The following is a 13,861-nucleotide window of genomic DNA, read 5'->3' as shown; positions in this document are numbered from 1 at the left end:
CCCCCCACATTTTTTTTTATTCTTTTGAAACTCAAATTTAAAATGGGATGAGGTCAACTTTCCCCCCTCCTATCTTAAGTGCCCCTAGAGGATTCTAGGGGCGTAGCCGCTAGTTTTAGATAATAGGATACGAGCGGATTTTTCTATAGAGGTTTCGCCCCAAGAGCTAATATGAAGTCACTTTCTGAAGAATATAGCTTAAAAGGTTCATCAGTTACTGATGTCTTAGGCTTCAGACGGAGGGACAGGCAGACATTGTTTTACTTTGTATTATAGATAAATAAAACATTTATTTTGTAAAATGTCATGAATCTCCTAAACTTTATTCATTTGTTGACAGTTCGCTTAAAAATATAGAACAAACATATGTGGTAATTCATGTGCATACAATGTTACATAAATAAGATAGATAGCAGTCAAACTTAGAGAGACAGGGGAGAATGGGCTGTTTATTACACTAGTCCCCATAGTTTTACAATTATGTTTTCGTATTCGTTGGCTTAACAACTTTTGGGACTGAAATTTGATTGGTTGATGTATTTATTTGAGTGTTCAAACGTTTCAAGCTCTAATTTTACGCTACAGAATGGGGGTAATTTGTGTATCATCATTGGGGATGTACATCAATTTGTATTATATTCCTTGCAGTCAGAGAGATAAAATTCTTTTGATTATAAAAGCTACTGTATAATTCCTAATGTCCTTCCGTCTTTCAGGCATTTTAGATTTAACGACACAATTCAAAAAATAATCTGATTTATTTTGCAGTTTAAAGAAACGTTCATCACATGCACGCTTACATTTAAATGAACAAGGGATGGATATATTAATTGATAGAAAATTATTATATCTTTAACTTAAACAGATCAAATAATGTTTTATCATAAAAAGATGTTTTTTATTCTAAAAGGTGTATTTTTGTACAATCCCCTTTTTTTAATTTTTGCTAATTTTTCTCCGTTATATGTTGACTCTCGAAGGGCAAATTTAGATGGATCGGTGCTCCGACATAATTACCAAGTAATCAATATGATTTAGCAAAATTTTAAGAAAAAAAATATTTAATTAAAACCTAAGCATGCCTCTGTTTGTCAAAAATAAAACTATATATTCGTTTTATTGCAATTATAGTCTTAATAATCTATTATCCTAATTTGTAACAGACTACTGGTGATGGATGAAAGAGGGGGGTAAATCGATCCTCCAATTTTAAATGTTTAGAAGAAAAAAGTTGTAGGAGGTATTTTACTGATGGCGATTTATCTTGAAAGAGTGTATCCTCCCTCCCATAAAAAAACCTCACCTGGACCAAAACAAGCTTCACTGAGATAATAAATAAGGGTATAATATAAATATAAGGATATATGAAATGATATATCTGAATAGTAGAATCGCTAAAAAAAATAATGAGTTTTGCTAATAAATATATTTGCTTTTTCACAGGCACACCTTGCGCGATTGATTTGTGGGTTCTATTTTGATCTTTATTCCTTGACGGAGAGGGAGCTAAAAATGTATAATAGACATAACATATCTAGATAGTTCATAAGACACTAAAATTCGCAAATAAGATATTATAGCAGACAAATATCTTTGTTTATGTTTTGCATTCAAGTCATACAAGCTACGAAATTTTTCGGGGATATAATTTTACAAAGTTTAATTTATTCAAGAAAAGCTTTATCTTAAGAAATGCAACTATTTATTATGCGAACGAAGTGAAAAAAATATGCCCTTTTCTTCCAAAAATGTACACAATTTCAACCAATGACATGTATAACCATTGTTGTCCTATTGGCTGATTAAAATAGTATGTCTCTCTAGATTATCTCTATTAGATGGATAGATAGATAGATGTTCTTTGAAGGATCCCTCAGCGCAAGCAAGCTACAGTCAGGCTCAATAGTTTGTTTTGATAAGCAACTCAATAGACCCATTATATGCATATTATTATAATGGATATATTATTACATGGATCTTACAAAAGATTTTCATGTTCTCTAATTAAGTGATACATGTAGCAGGCTAAAATAACTATTCCCCCCGGCCAGTCTCTTGCCATACTCCTACTGGATGAACGAAATGGCTGAATTGTCGACAATTTTCCCCCTGACATAATATCCACTTAAATTCTATATCCATTATTATTATTATGCCTATAAATATTATGAATAGTAATTAGAGCATGTTAGTAGAACATATGCTCTTTCTTTATTGGAGTTTAGCAGTTAGCTTTGTGATGTAGAGCATTTTACTTGTTTGTTGTGTTTAGTATAGTTAGTCTTTTTCTCGTGATTTATAGAAATTTTTTGTAATATCTTCTTTAAAACTTAACTAGCGGCTACGCCCCCCTAGATGCCTCTAGGGGCACTTGAGGAGGGGGGAGTTGAATTTGATAACCCATTATTTTAGATTTTAAAAGTAAAAAAAAATAGTTATTGTAGAGGAGGAATTTTTTTTTGGTGGTTGGGTGCCCCCCTCCCCCATGTTTAATTTTAGTTAACATTAGAGACCTATGAGAAGCTACCCTGTTAAGAAGAACCCAATCGGTTCAGCGGTTAGCGAGAGTCTTTTAAAATGGTTTTAAGAATGTCTGTAAGTTCTATTTATCAGACAGACGGCTAATTTAAAAAAAACCTTATTACTGATCGAGTTCGTCGATCTTTCTTATGATATAAGCTTTTTAAATAGTAAATATAAATTTCTTAGCTGCTTAGCTGACTTTGCTATGGAGCATAATTGGATTGGTTGAATTAAAATTCCATTGTAGATTCCCCTGAATAATATGCATTTACTCTATAATTTACTTTGACCATGCATCAATATGATTTCATAAAAAAGACATTTCGAGTATAGATAATAGACAATCTACCTCATTTTTACTTGTTTTGTTTGCATTTTTTCTTGGACCATTATTAAGCTTGTCTTCCATTGGTTTCTATGATAGCTTGAAGCTTGTAGCACAATTTTAGAGAAGTTTTTTGCTATTAGAACTTCTAAGCTAATACACATGTAAAACTAAGAACATTAAAGATGGACTTTGTCACAAGAAAATAATATGCACACATGGCTACTTTTTTGCATTTGAAGGCTGAATAAACAAATAACTCATAAATATGATCATTCTAGTTTAGTCTCTGTGCAAAAGTAGTTTCTGTAAGAACTAAAAAGGTTTAAATATAATTTTGTTGTTGTCGCTTGATTATATTGTTAGAGATCTCTAGGGGGACTTGAGGAAGGGGGATAAGTTGACCCTCCACTTTTAATTTTAGTTTTACAAAGATTTTTTTTTTTTGGAGGGGGGGCTTTTTTATGGGTTATTTCTCTTAAAAGGAGGAAGTTATATACCTTCCCTGGACCTATGAAAAGCTAAATATAGTTAAGGAGAACCATAAAGGTTAAGCGATTAGCGAGATATTCAACTACAGACACCCAGAAAGACAAACGCTCTGTAACTTTTACAAAAACATTAAACCAACTTTTTTACTTTAATAAATTTGTATCTCTGTCTTATTATGATAATTGAGAGGGGAAAATATTCTAAATTGTCCCTGAATATGACGACTTTTATTTTCTCTCTGTTTGTAAAGCGATTAGATATTGAATTGATTTCAAATACTTCTTTAACCTACCCCCCGCCATATTATTTTTTCTTGTAAAATTAAAAAATAAAGGGGGTGGAGGTTGAATTTATATCCTAACCAAACCTGGTCTAAAGTAAAAAAAATAGGGTATAATTCCTTTCGTGGCAACGCCCCTTAAGGGGCGATTCTTCGTATTTTCACAGTAGCTTTTCTCCTATTTCTAACTCCTGTGAAGGCTCTAACCCTGCGGGGCAATATAACCTAACCTAACCTAAACTAACCTAATAAAAGCCATTTTAAAATATGACGAATCGCCCCTTAAAGGGCGTTGCCACGAAAGGGACTATACCCAAAAATTCAATCTATTTCAAAATAGGGAAAGGTTAATGGGTTTAGTACTCAACTAAACACTTTGAGGGAAAAAATAGGATTGATTTAGAATAATCTGTACGACTCCTCGACCACTAATTTGATAATGTATTTCTTGTTATTCAGCAAATTAGAATTAATGTATTATTATTAATGTTATTTTTTTTAATTTTAAATTTATTTTCCTTTTAACATTCTTTACTAATGTTAACTTTAAAGGCCGAGCTACTTATAAACGAAATAATCCTTGTAAATATACAAATGTGTCAGATTTATATATGTTCATATATATAAAACTAGAATTCTAACAAAAACTAAATATTATTAAGGCCACATGTGATTTCATGATTTATTTGTATTTCTTATGTCTTAAATGCAAATTTTATTTTTGATAAAAATATCATTAATTTTATATTTGTTTTACCAAGAACAAATATGTACATTAGAAAACAAGGATGACAACATCCATAAAAGCGAAGCACTGAAACGGTAGGACAAACGGACATTAACACTTGTATAGTGTTAGAACTTAATAATTATCATAATATAAATTTATAAGAGTCAAAGCAAAATTGTAAGTAAATTTGTTGTAAAACTGCTTGATACAGGATAATTTTTATGGACATACTTACATTTTTAGGACTTGATTATAGAGTTGCTTCGCTTATTACATTATACTTTGTTGTCCCAGGAATCAATATACCAAAAATCAGATCAATCCGATGATTTGATCACATAAAATTTGTTGTTAAAAAAGTAAAAAAATCAACATGTTTAAAATGGACGTACGGATATTTTGGTAATGATTATAGAGTTGCTACGCTTACTAAATCGTACCTAACTTCTAAAGGAATCACCATGCAAAATTTGAAATCGATAGGACAATTCTAACATGCCTAAATTAACGGGAAAAGCTATTCGTTACGGACGTACGGACGGACCGACCCTAATTATAGAAAAGCTTCGCTTGTAAAAATATACTACTGTACGTTCATGTTATATTTTTGTGTATTTTTAGTGTTTGAAATTAACTTCACTCATTTTATAATTCATTTTGACTAGTGGCTTCGCCTCTAGCCAGTAAAGGCTTTGTTTCATATTAGGGAGTGACAGAACCTAGCCTAGTACCAGCATAATGTACACGTGTTTCTGAAGTATGATTTTCAAGTCTAAATATCTTACCTATTAAAAACTTGAAATTCTTTCAAATATACGTCCTATATATAGTTGTAGTGTAACAGGGGCGTCCAAGCATTTTTTTGGGGGGGCGGGGTAAAAAATTTTTAAGGGGGGGGGGTAATTCGTTTTTGGGGGGGATAAAATGGCGCGTGAAGCGCGGCAAAAAAATTTTTACCACCCCCAAAATTTTTACCCCGGGGGTAAAATTTGTTTGGGGGGGATAACTACCCCCCTGAAATCTGTTGGCAGGATTAAATTTTGTTTACCCCCCCCCCCTTGGACGTCTATGTAGTGTACACTAATGAACAGAAAAAAACATTCCGTTCACTAAATTCAAGTATAGATGCACTTCGTGCAACTACCCCTTCAATGATATAATTGAATAGCTTAAAACTATCATGGGACTTAATTGAAGCCTCAGTAAATTGGTACATTTAAATGTTTCCAAGGTGAGCAAGTTTGTAATAATCATGAAAATTGACTATATATAAGAGAATAAACTTTCAGCAAATCCATCTTATAGTTAATTTTACACAAACATAATTTTAATTTTAAATGCGTGTTTCTCAACAATTTCTATAACTATTTTTTTTTCAGAGATAGCGCCTAGGGCGGGAATAAAACTAGGGGAGGATAAGCCCAGCCCCCCCCTAGATGATAACAACACAATGGGGGCTATTCTAAAGTATATCAGGTAAGTTTCGTTTTTCAATTCATGACTTATTTAGCTTCACTTGCTTTAAAAGTTATATTGAAGAAAATCCTAAATATTTATATTGATATCCTTTAAAACATTTATCTTTTATATTTTATATTATAACTTTTTTTTTTTTGGGGGGGGGGGGTCTGAAGTCAACCCACCCTCCCCTATTGTTTTATCCAAATACTTCTATATTAGGCAGCTGTCAATAATAATTAGCAAGTTATTATATACATGATTATTTTATTGTGTAATTTAATACCCTAATAAATAAATAATTTACATACCACGTAAAATATAACAAAAAAATTTTAACACTACTTTTCTCGTATTCATTCGAAGCCAGTGGATAGGAACTGGTTCTCATCCATACGAAAAAACTATGTCTAGCATCGTATTATATACAGCTTTCTACGAATATTAAAACGACAATCATAAGATTAAAACCAGTTTTTTTAGTCCGTGCCTTCGGCACCTCGGCGCTAAAAATCTGGTTTTAATCTTATAATTGTACATTCTATATCCGCGCAAAGCTGTCTATGATACAATGCAATAAATAACTTTTATGTTTTACCAAATATGTTTGAAGAATAATGTAGGGCAAATAAGCAAAAAACACCGATATTTATGAAAAACAATAAAATACAGCAAAATTTCAGATTAATTTTAAAAACATAATTGTTTTATTATATTATTTTTTAATTCTTTATTTAGATTATTTGTTTTTTTATTTATGTTTTTTTTTGCTGTTATGTAGGACAACCAAAAAAACACAAAAAAGGATTTGGACACTTGATATGACTTTGATAAAATGTACAGTCTAGACTTTTTAGCTATACCTTTTTCTTCTACTTTAAACAAATAACATTTATTGCAACAAAAAGGTGATGTTAGCAAATAATTTCTTGAATAAAATCATAAAATGTTTTTTCATTTAATTTTCATTTTTTTCACTGTTGTGTTTTTATTTGACATCAAAAATAAAAATCATAAAAAATCTTCCAAATCAAAGAGAAAAAATCTTTGAATTATTGGTCAATTTAAGTTCAAAGATTTTTCTATTGTAAAAAGTTGATTTTTTAAAAATATTTTAGAAAAAAATCTTCTAACAAAAAAAATTATCATAATCCAAGATGGCGTCAATACATGTAAAATAATATTTTCAAAACAAAAAATTAAAACTTGAATATCTTTTTTCACAGATTGAATTTCAAAAATTGGTCTGACAGTTTTTCCAAAGTCAGTATGCTCTATCAAATGAAAAAGGTTTGAAACTGATAGAACATTTCTTTATACTAACACATATTTTTTCTCCGGGTTTTTCCCACACTTCAAAAAAATGAAATTCAATGAAAATTAAATGGTTCTCACGTTAAAAAAATTTTCTCACGGGTCCAAAAAATGAATTTAAATGAAAATCATATGTACCATTTAAATCAAAATAAATGGTTCCCACATTCTAAAAATTTTCCCACGCTTGACATTCTTGAAAAATGCTAAATAAATGGACATTTAAACAAACCAAAGATCGCGTTTTTTGCAATGGAATGTATATTGACAAAAAAATTTATATGTTGAGAAAATCTTCTAAAACATTTTTTTTAAAATCTATCAATTTATTTTGTAATGTGATTTTGACAAACAATTTTAAAAGAAAAATTTCCCCACAACCCCCCTCCCCTTTTCCTCCCCCCTTTTTACCCACCCCTCTTCAGTTACATAAAAACAAGGTATACCCCCACCTTACTTCCAAAGGTTTAAGGATTTTTTTGTAGAATTGATTGTTAGAATAGCTAGGCCTGGTAATTATCATTTGTATCTTTTTGAATATTGAGAAAGCACAAAACTTATTTTAATAATATTTTTTTAGTTTTTGTAAAGTAAAAATGATCTACAATATATAAGACTAGCGGCTTCGCCCCTAGCCTCTAGGGGCTTCGCCCTATATAGTTTTGGGAAGTCAACCCTCCTTAATAGAAATATTCAAAAAATTATTCTTTGTTTAATTATTCTGTGGTAAAATTAAACCCAGGTTGTGCGCTTTATGCATAAAAATTTTAATTTGTACAAATTAAACCCAGGTTGTTTGCTGTATACACAAAAATTTCAATTCGTAAAAATTAGACCTAGGTTGTTCGCATACACAAAAATTAAAATAAAAATATTTTGATTTTTTTTCGGGGGGGGGGGGATTCATGGGGGCTTCGCCCCGCCCCATGTAACAGTGGGGTTCCCCCACCCCAATTACTGGTTTTTGTTTTAAAAAAATTAAAAAAAAAATTTTTTGAAGTGGGGATTTTTTTATTTTTGGGGGGGTTGGGGTGTCCCACCCCCCAAGAAAATAGCTTAAAACCACCAGAGGACCAGTAGGTATATTCCCAGAAGGGTAGAGCCCAATTTGATCAGCAGTTACTGAGATTTTACAAAAAATGTAAAAAAAAAATTTTGGGGGTTGGATTTTTTTTATTTTTTGGGGGGTTGGGGGTGTCCCACCTCCCATGAAAATAGCCTAAAACCACCACAGGACCAGTAGGTATATTCCCTGAAGAGTAGAATCCGATCGGTTCAGTGGTTACCGAGATCTTAAGGGACAGACAGACAGACGGACAGACAGACGGTCAGACGGACAGACATCAAGCTACTTTGTATTATAGATTATAGTTTTCTGTTATAAAATACTAATTATTTCTAAATTGATGTTACAAAAGTCGTCTTACATAGTCAAGTGCTAAAAGAATGTAAGAACTCAAAAAATATAAATAATTATTGATTTATCTATCTATCTATCCATTCAACTAATTATCCATCTGTCTATCAATCTGTCTATCCATCTAACTATTCATCCATCTATATATCTATCTATCTATCCATCTATCTATCCATAATCTTTTGTTTTTTATTCTATTTGGACTATCTATCCATCTAACATCTATTTATCTATCCATCTATCCATCCATCAATATATCTATCTATCTAACTAATTATCTATCTATTTTAGTTGGGCTGTGATAGCATTTGTGATTTTTGAGGGGTGTGCGGGAGACAGAAGGAATGTTTAGCCAATTTTATTTACTCACTAGTTGCTTCACACCTAGAAGCCTCTAGGGGCACGGTAGGAGGGAGAAAAGTCGACCTCATCCCATTTTAAATTTGAAAATCAAGATGAAAATAAATATTTTTTTGAGGGGGGGGGGGGTAAAGACACCCTCCCCAAAAATAGTTTAAAACCTTCCCATGACCTATAAGACTCTGCTTTACTGTACAGGATAACAATATCGGTTCAGCGGTTAGTGAGATCCTTCGGGACAGACAAAAAACGCTTATTACTTTATATAATAGGATAGTTCGATATATAATTTACTTGGATATTGCACCAGATTGTCATGTACTCTAATAAAGTAATACTCGCAGCTGGCTAAAATATCGAAACCTTCCTTTCGCCCCCTTTAACCCGTCCACTCCCCTCCAATTGGATGAACGAACTGGCCAATATATGAGTTCAATAATAGCAACCTAAATTGACGATATTTATCCACATATATGTATTATGTACATTTTGACAATTTCACTGTTTTTTGTCGGCTATATGTCATTAGATAAAGTGACTATTAATGAAATATTATTGACTTACTGTAGTCGTAGTGCTAATATTATTATTTAAATCAACTTTTATACATTTTAATAGGATTTGCCGACGCATTAATTGTAAAAAACTGCCTTCCATTGACCAACCCATTCCATGTTATTAAACAAAATTACTTTACAATTTTGTATAAATTGTATAAACATTGGCAACAGAAATGAGCGGCGAGAACGACAACGCGGACGCCAGCGAGACCGCCAAGACGACCGCCAAGACCGGCAGCGTGACCGTCAGGTTGACCGGCAAGACCGACGGCCGGCCAGACGGCAGCTGAGACGTAGGATGCAGGCGGATCAACCTGACAGAGATAGACGGAATCCTGACCCACGTAAGTTATTTTTTTTGTAGAAAAGCTACGCTATAGTTCGCATTGTTCGTCTTTAAATCTCTCAGTCTGTCTAAAACGTCTAAAACATTTTTGTGGTTAACGTAATTTTCCCAGCATCTATTTAAGATGTTTTCATTCTTTATTCAAACTAAATGGGCAACTTCAACTTTAAAATAATTATTTATTGTACCGTATTATTACAGCTTTTCGCGAATATAAAAACGGCTGAGAACCGCTTCTAATCCAGTAGATAATAACCGGTTTCGAAGCCATGCTGAAATAGATATGTATCGCATCGTATTTATAAAGAGCTTGTAAAAATGTACAATTTTTAGATTGAAACAAGATCTATATTTTTTGAAAAATGGATATAGATTGATGCCATACATGATTTTTCAGTACGGCTGAGAACCGGTTCTAATCGTCTAGATATTAATCAGTTTCGAAGCCATGCTTGAAAGTATTTATATCAGAAATTGAGTTAACCAAAAAGCCACGATTAACTTCCTAATGACAAGAAAGAAAATTTATTTTAATATTTTTATATTTTTCTCGCATTAACATTTTACGTGAAGCAAAAAAATCTGAAAATTTTATATCAACTTTTCAATAAAAGAAAATTTGCTCTTATAAATCTGATGCAGTTTTGGAATTTATGGAAATTCATTATTCTTTCATATTATAAAGATCTCAATTTATTGTTAAAGTTTGAAAAAAACAAGGATGACAACATTCATAAAAGCGAAGCTCTGAAACAGTAGGATAAACGAACATTAAAACTTGTATATTGCCAGAGCAGAATAATCAGAATATAAATGTATAAAAGTTGAACGAAACAAAATTGTAAGTAGATCTGTTGAAAAACTGCTTAAATACAGGATATTGTTTAGGACATACTTACATTTTTAAGACTTGAAAATAAAGATACTTCGCTTATAACAATGCACTTTGTTGTTCTAGAAATCAGTATTCCAAAAATCAGACCCATCGGATAATTTTATCACATAAAAATTGTTGTTAAAAAAAGTTAAAAAGCGACATGTTTTAATTGGACATACGGACTTTCTGGTACCGATTATAGAGTTGCTTCGCTTTCTAACTCGTACCTAACTCTTAAAGATATTATCATGCAAACATTGAATTCGATAGGACAATTCTAACATGCCTAAATTAACAAAAAGAGCTACCCGTTACGGACGGACCGACCCTAATAATAGAAAAGCTTCGCTTTTAAAAATTAAAATAGGATAAGGCACATGTATAAGAGGTTAGCCATATAACAAATAAATAGTCCACATAAAACCTAAATAGAGAGGAGAAAAAAGACAAAATAAGATATTTATTTTAAACGTAGAGGTATTCCTAAAAATATCAATGACTTGATTTTTTTTAATACTAGACCCTAGAACGATAAGATATGATTTTGTAAGTAAAGCATCTCTATAATTAAATTTTAAAATGTAAGTATGTCATAAAACAGTGTACTGTATTTAAGCAGTTTTGCCAAAAATTTACTCACGATTTTGTTTAGACTTATGCATTAATATTGTGTTCTGACACACTACAAGCGTTATTGTTCATGTTTCCTTCCATTTCAGAGCTTCACTCTGATGGATGTAGTACTCATTGTATTTTAAAAGCGAAGCTTTTCTACAATTAGGGTCGGTCCATCCATCCGTAAGGATAGCTTTTTTCGTTATTTTAGACATGTTAAAATTGTACTATCGATTTTCAAACTTTGCATGGTAATTCCTTTAGTAGTTAGCTACGATTAAGAAAGCGTAGCAACCGTACCCGTACGTCCATTTTAAACATGTCGATTTTTTTTACTTTTTAACAACAAATTTTCATGTGATCTAATCATCCCATTGATCTGATTTTGGGACAACAAAGTATAATGTTATAAGCGAAGCAACTCTATAATCAAGATCTAAAAATGTAAGTCTGTCCATAAACATTATCCTGTATTCATCAGTTTTTCAACAAATTTACTTATAATTTTGGTTCGACTCTTATACATTTATATTCTGATTATTCAGTTCTAACAATATACAAATGTTAATGTCCGTTTGTCCTACCGTTTTAGTGCTTCGCTTTTATAGATGTTGTCGTCCTTGTTTTTTTTTTCTAAAACCTAATTGTTTCTTGTCTCTTTAGAAGTGGACGAGTATGCCTATATTGATTATGCCGAGGGAGGAGAATATGGAGACACATATGGAGACTATTATTACTATCAAGAAGGTATATATCCATCTATCTATCTATCTATATAATATGGAGACACATATGGAGACTATTATTAATATCAAGAAGGTATCTATCTATCTATCTATATATAATATGGAGACACATATGGAGACTATTATTACTATTAAGAAGGTATCTATCTATCTATCTATATATAATATGTAGACACATATGGAGACTATTATTACTATCAAGAAGGTATCTATCTATCTATCTATATATATATAATATGGAGACACATATGGAGACTATTATTACTATCAAGAAGGTATCTATCTATCTATATATAATATGGAGACACATATGGAGACTATTATTACTATCAAGAAGGTATCTATCTATCTATATATAATATGGAGACACATATGGAGACTATTATTACTATCAAGAAGGTATATATCCATCTATCTATCTATATAATATGGAGACACATATGGAGACTGTTATTACTATCAAGAAGGTATCTATCTATCTATATAATTTGGAGACACATATGGAGACTATTATTACTATCAAGAAGGTATCTATCTATCTATATATAATATGGAAACACATATGGAGACTGTTATTACTATCAAGAAGGTATCTATCTATTTATATATAATATGGAGACACATATGGAGACTGTTATTACTATCAAGATGGTATCTATCTATCTATATATAATATGGAGACACATATGGAGACTGTTATTACTATCAAGAAGGTATCTATCTATCTATATATAATATGGAGACACATATGGAGACTGTTATTATTATCAAGAAGGTATCTATCTATTTATATATAATATGGAGACACATATGGAGACTGTTATTACTATCAAGAAGGTATCTATCTATCTATATATAATATGGAGACACATTTGGAGACTGTTATTACTATCAAGAAGGTATCTATCTATCTATATATAATATGGAGACACATATGGAGACTGTTATTACTATCAAGAAGGTATTTATCTATCCATCTATATAACATGGATATACTTATGAAGACTATTATTACTATTAAGAAGGTATCTTATCTATCTATATATCTGTCTATCTATATACCTATGTATCTATCTATCTATCTATCTATCTATCTATCTATCTATCTATCTATCTATCTATCTATCTATCTATCTATCTATCTATCTATCTATCTATCTATCTATCTATCTATCTATCTATCTATCTATCTATCTATCTATCTATCTATCTATCTATCTATCTATATATCTATCTATCAATCTATCTATCTACCTATCTATCTATCTATCTATTATCTATCTATTTATCTATCTAGAACTGGAAGGCCAGGGAGGTGGAGTGGAGGATGGACCTAAACGTGGAGATCAGTCAGTGGTCGCGGCACCAGGTAGAAACATTGTTCCCATTTATATTTTCAAATGTATGTGCATGTTTTTGTTGTTGCAAATCTTTGAGTATTTAGTAGTTTCGCTCCTTAAATAAGGTTAAAGGCCAGTGACAAAAGGGACATTGGGCTATAAATTATACTTGTACCCAAAGTTTTATAAACACAGTTTTTCATTATTTGTTTGCTTAAAACATTTAGGAATTTTCAACTATTAATTTTAATCTACAGCTGGGGTAAATTTATCGTTTGAGGGTAACAAATGTTTAGATTTTTTAAACAAAATTAAGATTTTTTTTTGAGATTATCTTATTTTGTATGCATGCCAAATTATGAAAAAATTTAGGTAATAAAAGATTCACTTTCTTAATTGCATGTTTTGTATACGATTAGCTAAACTAATATCGTCGGAAATATAAGCATAATTTGCTAGCAGATAAAAAGGTTCAATG

The 13,861-nt window shown here is 31.2% G+C and overlaps 1 protein-coding gene across 2 annotated transcripts in view; it reads left to right on the top strand.

The window, feature by feature from the left end:
• Window positions 1-5,725: 5,725 nt before the first annotated feature.
• The window catches only part of LOC145304308 (uncharacterized), a 48,969-nt gene continuing 40,833 nt past the window's right edge, over window positions 5,726-13,861 (top strand). For both annotated transcript variants that reach the window (XM_080146276.1, XM_080146207.1), the window contains exons 1-5: window positions 5,726-5,826; window positions 8,831-8,881; window positions 9,631-9,803; window positions 11,961-12,044; window positions 13,341-13,412. In XM_080146276.1, the coding sequence (XP_080002402.1) occupies window positions 5,801-5,826; window positions 8,831-8,881; window positions 9,631-9,803; window positions 11,961-12,044; window positions 13,341-13,412 (406 nt within the window). In that variant the 5' untranslated portion in view covers window positions 5,726-5,800. The remainder of the gene's footprint in view (window positions 5,827-8,830; window positions 8,882-9,630; window positions 9,804-11,960; window positions 12,045-13,340; window positions 13,413-13,861) is intronic.

This window comes from Acartia tonsa, chromosome 1, assembly GCF_053477335.1.
Source record: "Acartia tonsa isolate MP-2025a chromosome 1, ASM5347733v1, whole genome shotgun sequence".
NCBI lineage: Eukaryota > Metazoa > Arthropoda > Copepoda > Calanoida > Acartiidae > Acartia > Acartia tonsa.
The sequence above is the reverse complement of the archived record's forward strand: the minus strand, read 5'-3'. Positions and strand labels throughout refer to the sequence as shown.